The 15,889-nt window shown below is 39.6% G+C and overlaps 3 protein-coding genes and 1 pseudogene across 3 annotated transcripts; all 4 read right to left on the bottom strand.

The window, feature by feature from the left end:
• LOC108228829 overlaps nucleotides 1-1,226 on the bottom strand; it is an 8,292-nt pseudogene extending 7,066 nt beyond the window's left edge.
• An 894-nt stretch (nucleotides 1,227-2,120) lies between these two features.
• LOC108244003 (rho family-interacting cell polarization regulator 1-like) lies at nucleotides 2,121-5,142 on the bottom strand. The gene is made up of 6 exons (XM_017429830.2): nucleotides 5,063-5,142; nucleotides 4,830-4,985; nucleotides 4,551-4,747; nucleotides 4,363-4,446; nucleotides 4,085-4,175; nucleotides 2,121-3,881 (listed from the first exon to the last, which is right to left on the bottom strand). The coding sequence occupies exons 1-6, from the start codon at nucleotides 5,115-5,117 to the stop codon at nucleotides 3,748-3,750; spliced, it is 717 nt and encodes a 238-aa protein (XP_017285319.1). The 5' UTR covers nucleotides 5,118-5,142; the 3' UTR covers nucleotides 2,121-3,747.
• Nucleotides 5,143-5,857: 715 nt separating this feature from the next.
• On the bottom strand, nucleotides 5,858-7,623 carry LOC108244004 (sialoadhesin). Its single transcript, XM_017429831.3, has 6 exons — nucleotides 7,494-7,623; nucleotides 7,335-7,389; nucleotides 6,864-7,247; nucleotides 6,418-6,729; nucleotides 6,081-6,341; nucleotides 5,858-5,959 (listed from the first exon to the last, which is right to left on the bottom strand). The coding sequence occupies exons 2-6, from the start codon at nucleotides 7,375-7,377 to the stop codon at nucleotides 5,877-5,879; spliced, it is 1,083 nt and encodes a 360-aa protein (XP_017285320.1). The 5' UTR covers nucleotides 7,378-7,389; nucleotides 7,494-7,623; the 3' UTR covers nucleotides 5,858-5,876.
• A 965-nt stretch (nucleotides 7,624-8,588) lies between these two features.
• LOC108244005 (sialic acid-binding Ig-like lectin 6) lies at nucleotides 8,589-12,930 on the bottom strand. Its single transcript, XM_017429832.3, has 7 exons — nucleotides 12,844-12,930; nucleotides 12,296-12,667; nucleotides 11,725-12,036; nucleotides 11,388-11,648; nucleotides 11,188-11,266; nucleotides 10,407-10,464; nucleotides 8,589-10,267 (listed from the first exon to the last, which is right to left on the bottom strand). Exons 1-7 carry the CDS (start codon nucleotides 12,926-12,928, stop codon nucleotides 9,968-9,970), a joined length of 1,467 nt encoding a protein of 488 aa, XP_017285321.1. The 5' UTR covers nucleotides 12,929-12,930; the 3' UTR covers nucleotides 8,589-9,967.
• Nucleotides 12,931-15,889: the final 2,959 nt, after the last annotated feature.

Below are 15,889 nucleotides of genomic sequence, written 5' to 3'. Positions count from 1 at the left end.
CACCTGAGATCTTAATGCTGGGACTCCAAGCAGAATCTGGGGTTTCACATCAAACACATGTTAGACAGCAGACACGTTAAATCCTACCTGTCAAACTGTCTCACTCATTCACTCGTTCCCATTGAATCCTGTTCAGGATCACGTGGGCCGAGTGCCTGTTCTCCAAGTCTAATGACAACAAGTAAGGTTGACCCCAGACGGGTCAGCAGTTCATCGAAGGGCCAACATTAAAGCACACAGGACACACAACTATGCAAACACACACACTCACTACCAAGGTCAGTTTAGATTCTCCAGTTAAGCTAACATGCATGTTTCTGGACTGTGGGAGGAAACTGGAGGATCTATAGAAATCCAATGCATCCACAGAGAGAACATGCAAACTCCACCCAGAAAAGTTGCTCAGCTGATATTCAAACAGGAGACCTTGATGTCAAGCAGCAGCTCTAATCACTGTAATCAGATTTTTCAAACTATTTATTATAACTGCTGATAATGTTTCTACTGTTTGTGTCCAGAGGTTGTTGGTGAAGCTGTAACTCGCTTTGTGGAGGGTTGAAGAGAAAACTCTTACCTTTAACTGTTATTTGAACAGAATCAGCACAAGCTGATGCCTTGAAGGGTTCGTTCTCAATTCTGAAGAAGTATTTGTCTGCATAACTTGTGTCTAAATCAGGAAACAGAGTGGTGCAGTCTTTCTCCTTCAGGTTTCCAGTGATCTTCAATGGATAGATGTTAACTGACCCACTGCTGTGAAAAATAGTATTTGAAGGGTACCACCCAGTTTTCCCCCAAACTCCATAGATTGGTTTGCTGCTGTCATATCTTGAGTCTGTTGTATCATATCTACAGGGGATTTGCAAACAAGATCCACTCAGAGCTTCCATCCTCTCTGGAGCTGTAATACGAAGGGCTGGGTTTTTACCATGACAATCAGCCAAATCACCTGTAAAATCAGACTGATGGTGAACAAAATGTGCAGAAAATCTGCCTGCAGAGAAACTTCATGATCCACAAACTCCAGCTGAGCTGCAGCAGGTAACATGTGGAGCCTTTAAACAACATCAGGACCAAATCTTTCAGAAATGATTCCTGTGATTCTCCAAATGAAAGAGAACAAACCTGAAACACCTGGAGGGAAGAAGAGGCTCAGTAACATGTTGACTGTCAGCACAGACTGAGCTGCCATCAGACTCTGACTCCTCATCTCTCACTCTGGAAAGGTCCATAAAAATGATGATAGTATTTATTTTTACATAACATATTTACTGGCATCTTCAAATTCACACAATCATTAGACCTTAGTAACTTCTACAGAGTTGTTCTGAAAATAACCGTCATGGATTTTATGTTTAAATGTGAAAAAACAAAAACAATCAATGAATGTAAAGACGTTACTTACCAGATAATCTGCAGCCAGAACAGAAAATGTAGGTTTAAATCCAGTTAATTTGTTAATTCTCGTTGATCAGCAGCAGATCAAACAACAACCTCCTGTGTTTGAAAGGAAATGTGCTGCAGAAGCAACACTTATACTTTAAGAAACATACGTCTTCTCTTCATCTCACACCCTGACCATATGAAAGAGGAAGTCACTTTATTTTTATTAGTTTCACATCAGGTAGTCATCCTATAAGGGAGGACTTTAAAACTCATCTGTTGAGCAATAAATTAAAGAATCAAACATTTATTTATGCACCTGGATTCATCAAAGGACTGGACGTCTTTTGCAGGTTAAGGATTTGCAGTTTGCTGTTTTATGCATGCATTTAAAGGGAAATCCACCGTATTCTTGTAGATTACTGTCAGGACTAACAGCATGTTAAAAAAAACACACCCCATTATATCAGATAACCATCAATGACAACGAAACAAGAGGGAAATTATCGGAACACAAAGACCAAGAAAACCCAAACTTAGACACCAGGGGCAACACAGTTTACTGGGGGAGGAAAACAACAAGAAAAGGAATAAAATGTGTTAGAATATTTAAAATATTTTGCATGCATTTTTAAATTTTTAAATCAATTAAGTCAAATTTATTTATAAATCACGTTTCAGCAACAAGGCGATACAAAGTGCTTAGATGTGGAGAATGTCTCAGGATTACATAACACAGCAACGTTCACAACTTTTTATTTGAAAAATCACTATATTTCAGTTGAATTATCTGTACATAGTACTCTTTATCTGTATTTGTACTCTTTTATTTTGCACATTTGTTGTTTTTCGAACTGTTTGGATGATATTCAGTGACAACAGACACATTATTGGGTAAAAAAAAAAGCTTTTCTTAGCTAAAATAAAGAAAAATACTTCATATATATATATATATATATATATATATATGCTTTATATATAATAAAGCAGATACAGAACTATAAAGATATCTGACATAAAGTTGTGCCGTGCTCAAATAAAAACAACAAAGAAAGGTAAATGTTTGTAACAGCTTTCTATCTTTTTTAATGTGTTGCAACAGCAGTAACAATCGAGATAAAGGCTCGTGAAACAGAATACGTGAGGGTTTTTTTCCGTTGTGAGTCAGATAACAATAATTAGCTTCAACATGACATCCTGAGCTGCCCTGCTGACCTGAGTTGATGATAAAATGTGTAAAAAATAAAAGATTTAACTCCAGATTGGACTGGTAAACTTGGTACAAGAATATTTTCCTTCTAGCATCAGTAGATTGGTGTCTGTCAGCAGTAATGACAACTCATGATCGCTGGTTTTAGTTGTTTGGTTCTAAGTTCTTGGTTTCCCTTCCCTGCAAAATGGGGTTAAAGTCTTGCTGAAAGTAGTCTTTGCAGAAGTTATGTGCCAAATATTAATCCAATTTATACAGGAGGGTTGGGCTGTAGAAAAAACACAAGTCCTCATAAAGTAACATTTACTCTGAACATCCAGAAAACCAATTAAAATCACAATTTTTCAAACAATTAAAAGAAAGCTTGTTTTTAATATGATAGCATCTATCTTTAGGGCATTTTTGCTAAGTACCAGGTATGTACAGGGTAAATACCCTTGAAGTACAGTGTAACAAGTCACTTCATAACACAGCTCAGTCCCTGTAGGTACCCAGTAAGTATCAGGTTTGTACCTGGAAGGTACCAGGTTGTATCCCATAGATACTGGGTATGTACTCCAAAAGTAACAAGTCACTTCACAGTAAATCCTGGTCCCCACAGGTACCCAGTAAGTACCAGGTATGTAGCCCGTAATTGCCACGTACTAGCCCAGGGATGTCCGGTAACTACCAGGATTCAACCCCATAAGTAACCCATAAAGTGCCAGGTATGTGCTCTGTTGGCACCAGGCACATACCCTTAGGTACCAGGTTTGTACTCAAAAAGTACAAGGTATGTACCAGGCCTTGTAAGTACACTGTAACAAGTTATTTCATAATACAGCCCAGTTCATGAAGATACCCTGTAAGTACCCAGTAAATACCAGGTAAGTACCAGGTTTGTACCCAATAAATACCAGATGTTTTTACTTTTAGTGTTTTCTGGGGACAGCACTTATGAAGCCTTTGTCTATAAGAGTGATAAAAGTTATCAAGCATTTGATAAACTTTGTCTTTATGACTAATTGATTTTAAAGGTTAAATGCAGAGAAAGCTTGATGTCTTCTCTTGTGGTGCGGATGGTTTATAATAAAGTGTTGGTCACAGAGCTGGTCTTCCAGTGGGACGCGGAGCAGCACAGCTGATATTTTGGTCCCACCATGTTTAATGAACGATTGTTAGTATGCTGTATTAGACTGATGCTCATATGCGCTCGTAGAAGGCCGGTCCGGCCAGGAGTCTGGGAGCGGAGAGTCCGGTATAATGTCCTGAGACATCCCCAAACGTCTGAGAGCCGTCTTCCCTTCATCACCTGCTCCAGAGAATACACAGAAGAGGGGTGTGTTTTAATTGCGTTACACTCTGGAAAACACTTTTTGTTAAACAAAGCTGAAAGATAGAAACCAAGACAGAAACGTGTCTTTCTTTTCGTTAATTTTGCCTAAAACTGTTGATTTGCATGGTTACACCCTTGTTATTTTGCATGTATAAGAGGAATATTGTGGTTAGTGTTACCCAGCTCCAGCAGTGTTTGCATGGCAGCTTCTTGAACGTCATTGTTGTCATTCTCACAGAGATACATCAGCTGTTCAATGCTTTCTGTAGCCTGGGATGACAAAGATCAAACACAGCTGTAAGGATTGAAGATTACTGTCCTCATAGCTGGGAAAGTGATGTCCTTTCCCTAGCAAATCCAAGTTTTGTTTATATCCTTATTGAATATGAACACCCCTGAACCAATAAACATTGTTTTGTCAAGACGGAGATGCTCTGCATAGTTTGGCTGTTTCTACCTTGAGACATGCTAAGGCTTTGCATCCACAAACTCTGGTGTCCACTTCGTCATCTTCCAACATCTCCAAACAGTTCAACAAAGCCTGAGGAAGTAAAGTATGCAGAGATTACTGTCTGTAATACACCAAGTCCAAGTGTTGCTGGTATCTACAGAATATATGCTTCCTAATAGGAGCCCATCCATCACCTGCTCTCTCTGTTTGTGCTGACCAGCCAGGATTCTCAGCACCGAGCTGGCAGAGGCCAGCACCTTCTCTCGTGGATCTGTCAGTAATTTGGCGATGGTTTTCAGTCCTTCCCTCTTCAGGCTGCACTCTGAAGGAAGGTGCAGAGTCTCTGTGATCACATCCTGGTCCCTCGACAGCAGGTTCTGCACCAAATCCACTGTCGAAAGGTTATTAACGAAAATTAGTCACAAATAAAAAGTGTATAACATTATTTACTGTTTACATGTGTGTGCGTTCACCCTCTTCTGCAAGAGCGATGATGTGAGACTCCACGTCATTGATGCCATTAGACTCCAAGTAATTCCACAGCTGGAACAGAGTCACAACCGGCTCGTCTCTGCGGCCCCGCTGCGCTAACCTCTGCTCCAGAACCCGCTCAACCAGACACAGGAGCACTGGAAAAACACAGACGCAGGCGTTAACGTTGCACACACCGAACATGTGGACCGCGCACACACAGGTGCAGTTTTACCTGTATCTGCTCTCTCGCACAAGAAACCGGAGTAGAGTGTAAACAGTGTGCTCATGAACCGCTCAGTGGAGACACAATACAGGCAGNCGATAATTCTGCAAAATACAAGAAATCAAAATTAAATTTACTTTATGTTTCAGCACATCAGACTCCAATATAAGAAACTAGTAGCAATGCATAATACAATCAGGTACTTACCAGGTACTTACAGGGTTTGTACTCAGGAAGTACCCTGTAAGTACCAGGTATGTACCTGGTAACTGTCCAGTAATTGCCTAAATACAGACCTCATGCTTACCCGGATATATACTTGGTACTTATGAAGATACGTACTTGGAACTGACCAAATGTGTATCTAAAACCAACAGGGCACTTACCCAGTCCAAACCTGGTACTTATCAGCTATGTATCTGGTACTTATCAGGCCATGTAAGTAAGCGTAATGAGTATATTATACATATACCTCAGTATAGTCTATATTATAAGCATCAAATAAGTACCAAAAAAAAAAAAATACATACCTGATAAGACCAGGTATGTATCAAGTAGATATTTAGGTACATTCCAGTTAAGTATCAAGTATGTTCCTGTAGGGTACTCTGTAAATACTAGCTGTGTACCCAATAAGCACCATGTACTGTTAAGTACAAGGCTTGTACTCAGTAAGTACCAGTTATGTACCCAATAAGTACTAGGTCACTGTATGGTAAATACCCATTAACTACCCTGTAAGCACCAGGTTATAATACGTTATGGTATTAATAGTTCTTTAGGCATTGTTAAAGATCCTGTTAACAGCATTTATTCGTTATACTCACAAAATCAACAGAATCAGTAAAATGGCTCCAACAATTCCTCCAACGATTGGTCCCCAGGGTAGAGATTTATCTAATGAACCTCAACAACAAGAAGATAAATAAAATCATTTTTAATCACAACAAAAGTGGTGGAGTTAGAGCATTAGGTCCATTTGATTTGAGGTTTAAATTGATCAGATTGAGTGCAAGAAATTAATTACCTCCTAATTTAAGATGGATCACTGCTGATGTCTGATTACCCAGATCATTTGTGGCCACACAGTAAAACTCTCCTCCCTCAGTGACGTTGTAGACATAAACCTTCTCATCAGAAACATTAACAGGTCCATCTGTGGTGTTCCTGAACCAGGTGAAGGTTCTGACGGGAGGCTTGGCTCTGCTGGAGCAGCTCAGCTCCACCCAGCTACCTGCTGACACCAAACCTGATGGACTGATGGATGCTGAGGTGTCTTTAGGAGCATCTGAGGAAAACAGGACACACATTAACTTTATTCATCAGAAGCAGCTGAACCATGACGAGCCGACAGGATCACTTACAGGAAACACTGAGAGGCAGATTTGTTTCTGCTGTCTCGTTACGTTTCCCTCCATCCACAGGATATCTGACAGAACAGCTGATGTTGGATCCATCATGTGTGTCTGACAGAGTGATGTTCTCCTGGATTTTAGTTGTAAAGGTTCCATCTGGGTTCTTCTCTGTTTTCTGAGAGTCTTGTTGGAGATTCCAGGTGAGTTCAGGAGGTGAGTGTGGACAGGGAGTCCAAGCTGAGCAGGTTATAGAGACAGACTCCTTCTCCTTCAGATCCTTCAGACCACCTGAGATCTTAATGCTGGGACTCCAAGCAGAATCTGAGGTTTCACATCAAACAGATATTAGTGTAAAACATACAGGACAGTTCAGTTCATCGCAGCGTTTTAATGTAGTTTAAAACCACAGCATTACATGGAGATATTATGAACCTTTGAACAAAAAACTGACTCACCTGTTACTTTTATTTCAGTAGTATTGCAAATAGCTGTTGCCTTAAATGGTTCGTTCTCAATTCTGAAGAAGTATTTCTCTGTATGATTCTTGTTTAGGTCAGAAAACAAAGTGCTGCAGTCTTTCTGACTCAGGTTTCCAGTGATGTTCATTGGATAGATGTTATCTGGTTTAGTGCTGTTGAAAACAACATTTCCTGGATTTGATCCAAACCTTGGGTCCTTCTTAATCCACACTCCAACAACACGTCTTCTAACATCAAAATCTGTTTCATTTTTAGCTCTAAAGCTACATGGGATGTGTAAACAAGATCCACTCAGAGCCTCCAGGGTTTTTGGTGAAGTGATGAACAGTTCATTAACATCAGGACAAGCAACCGAAGTGCCTGTAGAACCAGAGGCAGAAATCAAATTAAATAAGGAAATTTAAAGAAACTTTTATTACAAAGATTTTTTCCAACAAGACATCTTACCTGAAATAAAGAGGACACTCAGTAACAGGATATTCACACACATGACTGTCAGAAACTGAAACAAAATGCAGAAATATTAAATTTATATTCACATGAAGCACCGATTCAAGCACAGGAAAAAACATATGCAAAGCAAAAGACATAAATGAATTGTTTTACCAGTAAAATGTAAAAGTCCTCCGTACCAACAGATCACACCGTCCCACAGCTGGAGCTGCAACAAACCAACTGAAGCACTTCTCTGTTCTGTTTGTGAGGAAATAGTTGGTCAACTCGCTGTTTCTGCATCGTTAAACACAAGAAGTTGTCTCACTTCTCCATTTCATCAAGTTATATAATTAATGATCTTTCCGCCTTTTCGGCTTTGACGTATTTAAAATCGGACAGCAAACTAACTATGTGATAACGAGCTGAAATAAAAACATTAAATTCTCTAAATACGCTCAGCTTTTACCACACCAAAGTTTAGCCCAATATTGGTAAAACTGTCTGAGTTATAGTTCTTTTTTTTGTTGGCTATGACAGCCATATTGAATCAGGCTGAGTCCAAAAGTTAATTAGTTGTAGATTTATAAATAATAATTATGATATAAGAGTTTTATTAAAATCTGTCCAGTGGTTCAGGAGATATTTTGATCATTACATGATCACCAGGTGAAAATATGTTGTCTGCTCCCCCATTACTTCATAAAAACACGTTTCTTTTAAAAAACATGATTGTTGTATTGTTGTTATCCTTCTGGCAACACATAAGAAAAGTTTGTGAGCAACTTTCTGAGCAACCCGGATTGGAAAATGAATGAGGAGGGCAGATTTTTTTTCATAAAGTGCTTTTATTGGCGTTCAGATTTACACACAGCTGTCTTTCATCTGTCTGGCACAGAAAAGTCCTTTTTTAGACATCTCTGGGACATACTTCCACTCGAATGTTATGTTATATATAACAAAACATTCTTACATTTCTCTGATGATCATAGTGAAAATGACAGAAGCCAAATTCGAAGTTTGGTAATTCAAGATGTGAAGGAGACTCAACTGGATGAACAAATATTTGACAGTGAAGTCCAATGTTGGTTATCTTTCTGTCTGAACCTGAATGGGTTAAAAGCGTAAAAAGCTAATTGACATCCGAACGCCAGGAGTGGACAATGTTCTCCCTCCTTCTCTCGCTAAATAAAACTTATCTAGGGCCAAAAAACATACTTGAAGCTTTAAATAAAGAAAACACAACTCATTAAATGCTTATAAAAATACTACACATAAAGCAATTTCTTATATTACAATATAAAATTGAACAATCTGTAATAAATTATTGGTAGTTTTACATGTTAGGACAAAGACAGAGACTGAGCTACGTGAGCTCATGGGATTTCTGTGGAAAATACCAATTTTAGCATCCCATCTACAAAATTAAATCATATATTTTCATTCTAATAAACTGTATGTGTAATTAGACCAGTTTGTTGGACAAGTAATTGTGACTTACTGAATTTTTCACCATATTTTTGCAAAACTGCACTTTCTGTTCTTTCCCCCCCTCAGTAACTTGCCTCAAATGTGTTAAAAATGTTTAAATTATTAGAGAAAAATCACCATCTGTGGCTGAAATGTGGGATTTAAAAAGTGGCTAACAGGCTAACAAACTACTAGCGCAAACTGTCTGTTAGGTTTTCCTCCTTGCATTGATAATATCATTATGTCACAGATGTTTTATTCACTTATTTGCATAAAATTGGTCAAAAGAATTGCTGCAAAAAGCCATTTAACATGCCTCTTTAGCATCGCATGGAGGACCCTTAATAACGAATGTGCCGTTGGAAAAAAAAGCGTACTGGAGACAGTGCTCCAGCTATCGTAATGTTCAGTCTGGGATGTTTGTTGGGAAGTTCTGATCGACTGCCGAACCTTGGATTCAAGAGGAATGGTGTGTTTTTTTGTCCAGGAACATTGGACCAGATCTTTACCCTTAGTAAGGAGGTCGTTAACGTTTGACAGTCCAGTTTTCAGGTGTTTTGTGGATCTAAAGAAAGCGGAGGCATTCTTTGGGGATCGCTGAAGGAGTATGGGGTGTATAACCAAAACCAGAGCTGTGTCTTTATCCTTCACAAAGGGGAGTTTGTTCCTTGTGCAGGTTGGGCTCCTGAATGGTTTCAATCCTGGTTTAAGGTTCAGGCATGGAGACGACGGAGTCTGGTTGAGGCACCTTAAAAGGTCTCACTTTTTGCAGACGATGTGTTTCTGTTGATGTCTTTAAGTCGTGACTTTCAACAAGTGGTGAAAGCACCTCAAGAGCATCTGTTTGTGGTCAAATGTGGAAAGTTTTCTCATTTTTAGTCACCAAAAGTTGATTAGACCACATCTACTCCTAGTTACACCCTGCACAACGGTACAAAAGCACCTCTTCTGATAATTCTGAAGTGTTGAATCCTCACACCCTCCTCCCCTTTCCCCTCCTTTATCTCTACCTTTAGTAATATCTAAGGGGCTCAAGGTTTGTCCGTTCTTTCCTGAACTCCAGCTGAATGACTCAGAGTTCCCCCCTTTTCTCCATCTTGTCTTTTCTGATAGTCAAAAAATGCATGTTGTATAATAAAGCATGAAGCAAATATCTAACTGTACAAACAAAACAAAACTCAATTTTTCTTCACTTGAGCGTAGAGATCTTCTGGACGTCCAGCGGTCTGTGTTGAGGGGTTTGCAGTCTCAGACACTTTAACTTGGGCGTAGAAATCTTCTGGACGTTCAGCGGTCTGTGTTGAAGGGTTTGCGGTCTCAGACACTTTAACTTGGGCGTAGACGGTATCCAGCTCCTTTGAGCTGGTGGAGGGTGGCTCAGATGCCTGATTAGAGAACTTAAATTCTCCGTAATGGATTTCTTCTGCTTCTGTTTCTTTTGTGGGGTTTTGAACAACGTCTTCTTTGCTGGTTTGATCCTGTGAACAAACAGAAACTTGCGTAAAAACCCAGGAGTAAAATGTAGGAGATGTTTTCCAAGATTCCCTGTTCCTTCACACTTTAGGTCATGAAGAAGCTCTCGACTCTGTAGTTTTACTGTGTTCAGTATTTTCTCACCTGCAGCTGTTGTACAGATGGACTTCTCTTCTTCCTTCGCCTCAAACACACGATAATTCTGCAAAATACAAGAAATCAAAATTAAATTTACTTTATGTTTCAGCACATCAGACTCCAATATAAGAAACTAGTAGCAATGCATAATACAATCAGGTACTTACCAGGTACTTACAGGGTTTGTACTCAGGAAGTACCCTGTAAGTACCAGGTATGTACCTGGTAACTGTCCAGTAATTGCCTAAATACAGACCTCATGCTTACCCGGATATATACTTGGTACTTATGAAGATACGTACTTGGAACTGACCAAATGTGTATCTAAAACCAACAGGGCACTTACCCAGTCCAAACCTGGTACTTATCAGCTATGTATCTGGTACTTATCAGGCCATGTAAGTAAGCGTAATGAGTATATTATACATATACCTCAGTATAGTCTATATTATAAGCATCAAATAAGTACCAAAAAAAAAAAAATACATACCTGATAAGACCAGGTATGTATCAAGTAGATATTTAGGTACATTCCAGTTAAGTATCAAGTATGTTCCTGTAGGGTACTCTGTAAATACTAGCTGTGTACCCAATAAGCACCATGTACTGTTAAGTACAAGGCTTGTACTCAGTAAGTACCAGTTATGTACCCAATAAGTACTAGGTCACTGTATGGTAAATACCCATTAACTACCCTGTAAGCACCAGGTTATAATACGTTATGGTATTAATAGTTCTTTAGGCATTGTTAAAGATCCTGTTAACAGCATTTATTCGTTATACTCACAAAATCAACAGAATCAGTAAAATGGCTCCAACAATTCCTCCAACGATTGGTCCCCAGGGTAGAGATTTATCTAATGAACCTCAACAACAAGAAGATAAATAAAATCATTTTTAATCACAACAAAAGTGGTGGAGTTAGAGCATTAGGTCCATTTGATTTGAGGTTTAAATTGATCAGATTGAGTGCAAGAAATTAATTACCTCCTAATTTAAGATGGATCACTGCTGATGTCTGATTACCCAGATCATTTGTGGCCACACAGTAAAACTCTCCTCCCTCAGTGACGTTGTAGACATAAACCTTCTCATCAGAAACATTAACAGGTCCATCTGTGGTGTTCCTGAACCAGGTGAAGGTTCTGACGGGAGGCTTGGCTCTGCTGGAGCAGCTCAGCTCCACCCAGCTACCTGCTGACACCAAACCTGATGGACTGATGGATGCTGAGGTGTCTTTAGGAGCATCTGAGGAAAACAGGACACACATTAACTTTATTCATCAGAAGCAGCTGAACCATGACGAGCCGACAGGATCACTTACAGGAAACACTGAGAGGCAGATTTGTTTCTGCTGTCTCGTTACGTTTCCCTCCATCCACAGGATATCTGACAGAACAGCTGATGTTGGATCCATCATGTGTGTCTGACAGAGTGATGGTCTCCTGGATTTTAGTTGTAAAGGTTCCATCTGGGTTCTTCTCTGTTTTCTGAGAGTCTTGTTGGAGATTCCAGGTGAGTTCAGGAGGTGAGTGTGGACAGGGAGTCCAAGCTGAGCAGGTTATAGAGACAGACTCCTTCTCCTTCAGATCCTTCAGACCACCTGAGATCTTAATGCTGGGACTCCAAGCAGAATCTGGGGTTTCACATCAAACACATGTTAGACAGCAGACACGTTAAATCCTACCTGTCAAAAACCAAACAAAATCCTCAGTCCAGACAGAAACTTACTACTTAATGTAGAATAAAATGAATAAATATGAAAAGTATAGCTGTAAAATCAGATTTTTCAAACTATTTATTATAACTGCTGATAATGTTTCTACTGTTTGTGTCCAGAGGTTGTTGGTGAAGCTGTAACTCGCTTTGTGGAGGGTTGAAGAGAAAACTCTTACCTTTAACTGTTATTTGAACAGAATCAGCACAAGCTGTTGCCTTGAAGGGTTCGTTCTCAATTCTGAAGAAGTATTTGTCTGCATAACTTGTGTCTAAATCAGGAAACAGAGTGGTGCAGTCTTTCTCCTTCAGGTTTCCAGTGATCTTCAATGGATAGATGTTAACTGACCCACTGCTGTGAAAAACAAAGTTTTCTTTTTTCCACCATGTTTTCATCCAAACTCCATAGATTGGTTTGCTGCTGTCATATCTTGAGTCTGTTGTATCATATCTACAGGGGATTTGCAAACAAGATCCACTCAGAGCTTCCATCCTCTCTGGAGCTGTAATACGAAGGGCTGGGTTTTTACCACGACAATCAGCCAAATCACCTGTAAAATCAGACTGATGGTGAACAAAATGTGCAGAAAATCTGCCTGCAGAGAAACTTCATGATCCACAAACTCCAGCTGAGCTGCAGCAGGTAACATGTGGAGCCTTTAAACAACATCAGGACCAAATCTTTCAGAAATGATTCCTGTGATTCTCCAAATGAAAGAGAACAAACCTGAAACACCTGGAGGGAAGAAGAGGCTCAGTAACATGTTGACTGTCAGCACAGACTGAGCTGCCATCAGACTCTGACTCCTCATCTCAACCTGGAAAGAAAAGGAAAACAACAGTAAAGTTTCAACATAAAACATCAGGCTTTGTTCTGATCAGGACATCAGGGAGCTGGGTGCTCATGAAAAGACCATCAGTAATAATTTATAAAAACAAATTCATAAAATGAAAATCAGTTTTTGCTTTTGAGTTTTGGTTTTGAATTTTTTAAAACAAACTAATGAAGCTGGTCTTGACAAATAGAATGGTACTTTAAACTTAATGTTTTTGTTGCACAACTTTTTGAAGCAATCAGGTGATTTCTGTGACTCTCTTTGAGACTTCTGCACCTGTCCACAGGTGAGCAAACTGCTCCAGGTGTCTCAGGTATGAAGGCTTCCTGCTCCAGATGTTTCAGCTCCTTCCACAGATGTTCAACAGGATTTAGATCAGGGCTCAGAAGGCCACTTCAGAATAGTCCAATATTTGATTCTGACCCATTCTTGGGTGTTTTCAATCGACTAAAGAAAAGTCTGTAAGAAAACTGGAAAAGGATGTTTTTGAGCTTTTAAAGTCTGTTTTGTTCCCCTTTTTAAAGCTGCTACTTCTTGTGAGTTTGGTCTGCAGTGACTTTGTAATTTCATCACTCTTATGTAAATCTTCTGTGGTTGTTCTGCCTGCTTGTGTAAGTCAGAGCAAGTTACTGTGGTTGACACGTTACAGAGAGAAGATACGCTGATAAACGTCTGAATGAAGGTATCCAACATGGAGCCTGTTTATTATCATCTAACAAGGGGTAACAATACGGACACATGACCAGACTTCGGTATCTTTTCATGTGTCCTTTTTTTATTTAGGAGTGTTGGACATTCAGGAAAAGAGGGTCATGGCTTGGTGGGCTTGTCCATCCGTCCATTCACCTTCTATCCATGGTTGGGTCCCAGGGGCAGCAGGTCCAGGAGGGAAACCCAGACCTCCCTCTCCCCAGCATCACTCTCCAGCTCCTCCTGAGGGATCCCAAGGCATTCCCAGGCCAGAGAGGATAGATAACCCATGGGGTCTCCTCCCAGTGGGACATGCCCAGAAAACCCCCGAAGGAAGGCATCCAGGAGGAGTAATCAGATGCCAGAACCACCTCAGTATTGGCAGGCTTGTACCTTTACCATTTACAGAATATGTTACTGGTTTCAACCCTGCTGCCTAAAGTCAAAATTAGAAATACATTTTGACCCAAAAATCGTATTTATTTCTGAATCATGACTTATATCTGCAAAGAAAAGCCAAGAACTTACAACTGATGGGACATAAACAGAAGGATCTTTCACTGAACCATAAAAACTACAAGCGTACATCCAGAGAGGAGGGATTAGGTTAGAGGATACAAGTAAACGATGAGGGGATAGGAACAAGATAAAGGTACTGAGGACACCTAGTGGTCCTAACAGATAACAAAATAATTAAACCAAAGGAACTAACAGCTGTTAAACAAAAGTAGAACAAACCAAACACACATAACAGTATATGATGATGTAAGAGCATAAAATATTTTACAGAGTTAAATTTTGGTGTGGTAGTAGCTGAGAGTCATCCCCAATGAGATCTTTGTTTAAAACTTTGGCATGCAAGGCTAAGCTCATATAAATGTTAGATAAACCATGCCTGGTTACTTATCTACAAGCTAAAACGGTACAATATTCAGTTTTTATGTGTTTCAGGGAGGTCCAATTTGTCTCATTTTATGGTTTTATATCCGTACATCTGTATTCCCTGTTCTTCGTGCCTTCTGTGTTCGAAAACCTAATAAAACACAAGTGGAGCTTGAACTGTCCTGACAAAGCAAATTTAATACACATGACCTCAGCTGAGGCTGACAACCGACCTGGCACGTCCGAGACGTTTTCTAAAGACCACCTTTCAGTTCATGGGAAAGAACATGAACACAATTTCAGCATTTTGTGGTGGAACAAAAGAAAGCGAGGAGGTAGGTCAGCCTCTCTCTCCTGACAGCTTATGAGAGTTTTCAGCCTCTGCATGCTCACTTTTTCTCTTTTGTGCGCTGTGACAGGCCTCTGTTACTCAATTACTGAGGAGAGCAAAATGCCAGTAAAAAAAAAGAAAAAGTTAATAATCCAACATAACAACACCTCAGGGAGTCCTGGGTTGATAGTTACGCTGGTGGTAATATGAATTCTTTGGCACTGGCTAACGTTCACCCGGTGGAGTGCTATAAAAGCTGCTGAATGAAACTGATATTTCTCTAAGGGAAGTTTGCAGAGGATGCAGGATCGTCTGAGAGCCTGGCAGCTTTAGGAAATGAGCACTGGGTGGCAAATAAAAACAAGCAGTGGAACAAAAAAGGGCTGGATATGAAATATCCCACCTCTCGCTGTAAATGCCAGTCGTTTCTTATTAGCATGCAACAATTTTCTCTCTGGTGAAAGCTGACGCAAACCATTAAAGCTCCGCTGTTCCTTGAAGGACGGCTTATCACCCACCGGATTTCATGCCCGACTTCTGGACTCAAATCATTTTATGTTGAGAAATAACAGAGTTGTTGTGATCATGCATGTCATCAGCAACCCACACTGAGCTATAGCCTTTGTGTAGTTGATTTATAAAATAAATGTACCTCCAGTAATTCCTTTCTAAGAGTTTTATTAAAATCCCTCCAATAGTTCATGTGATATTTTGCTAACAGACAAACAGAGCTGACTCCAACAGTGAATGCCAAATTTTAAGACAAGAATCTCAAGCAACAAGAAGCTCTTGGAGTGTGTTTTGAATTAATCTTAACTACAACCACCCCAAATTTTAGCTCTGTGTTTGCAAAATTAGCCCATTTTGTTTTTTAAGTTTCTTTTTACTGTGGCAGCCATCTTGAATCAGACTAACACCACAATTTAAACAGTTGTAGATGTATTTCTAATGATTACCTGCTGTAAGTTTAATTAAAATCTGTCCAGTGATTCATGAGATGCAATAAAAATAACTTTGTATTCTGTATTTGAGAC

The sequence above is a fragment of the Kryptolebias marmoratus genome, linkage group LG21 (assembly GCF_001649575.2).
Source record: "Kryptolebias marmoratus isolate JLee-2015 linkage group LG21, ASM164957v2, whole genome shotgun sequence".
In the NCBI taxonomy this organism is placed as follows: Eukaryota; Metazoa; Chordata; class Actinopteri; order Cyprinodontiformes; family Rivulidae; genus Kryptolebias; species Kryptolebias marmoratus.
Note: the sequence above shows the minus strand (reverse complement) of the source record. Positions and strands in the feature narration are given on the sequence as shown.

Bases quoted from the DNA above. Each gene is read 5' to 3' on its own strand.
- LOC108244003 (XM_017429830.2), bottom strand. From the start codon at position 5,117: ATGAGCACACTGTTTACACTCTACTCCGGTTTCTTGTGCGAGAGAGCA. The intron at 4,447-4,550 runs GTGATGGATGGG...TTACTTCCTCAG, and splicing joins AGCACAAACAGAGAGAGCAG to GCTTTGTTGAACTGTTTGGA. The intron at 4,176-4,362 runs GTAGAAACAGCC...TTGTCATCCCAG, and splicing joins AAGCCTTAGCATGTCTCAAG to GCTACAGAAAGCATTGAACA.
- LOC108244004 (XM_017429831.3), bottom strand. From the start codon at position 7,377: ATGTGTGTGAATATCCTGTTACTGAGTGTCCTCTTTATTTCAG. The intron at 6,730-6,863 runs GTGAGTCAGTTT...GTGAAACCTCAG, and splicing joins TACTGAAATAAAAGTAACAG to ATTCTGCTTGGAGTCCCAGC. The intron at 6,342-6,417 runs GTAAGTGATCCT...TGTTTTCCTCAG, and splicing joins TCTGCCTCTCAGTGTTTCCT to ATGCTCCTAAAGACACCTCA.
- LOC108244005 (XM_017429832.3), bottom strand. From the start codon at position 12,928: ATGAGGAGTCAGAGTCTGATGGCAGCTCAGTCTGTGCTGACAGTCAAC. The intron at 12,668-12,843 runs GTTTGTTCTCTT...CTGATTTTACAG, and splicing joins CTTCCCTCCAGGTGTTTCAG to GTGATTTGGCTGATTGTCGT. The intron at 10,465-11,187 runs GTGAGTATAACG...TGTATTTTGCAG, and splicing joins TTACTGATTCTGTTGATTTT to AATTATCGTGTGTTTGAGGC.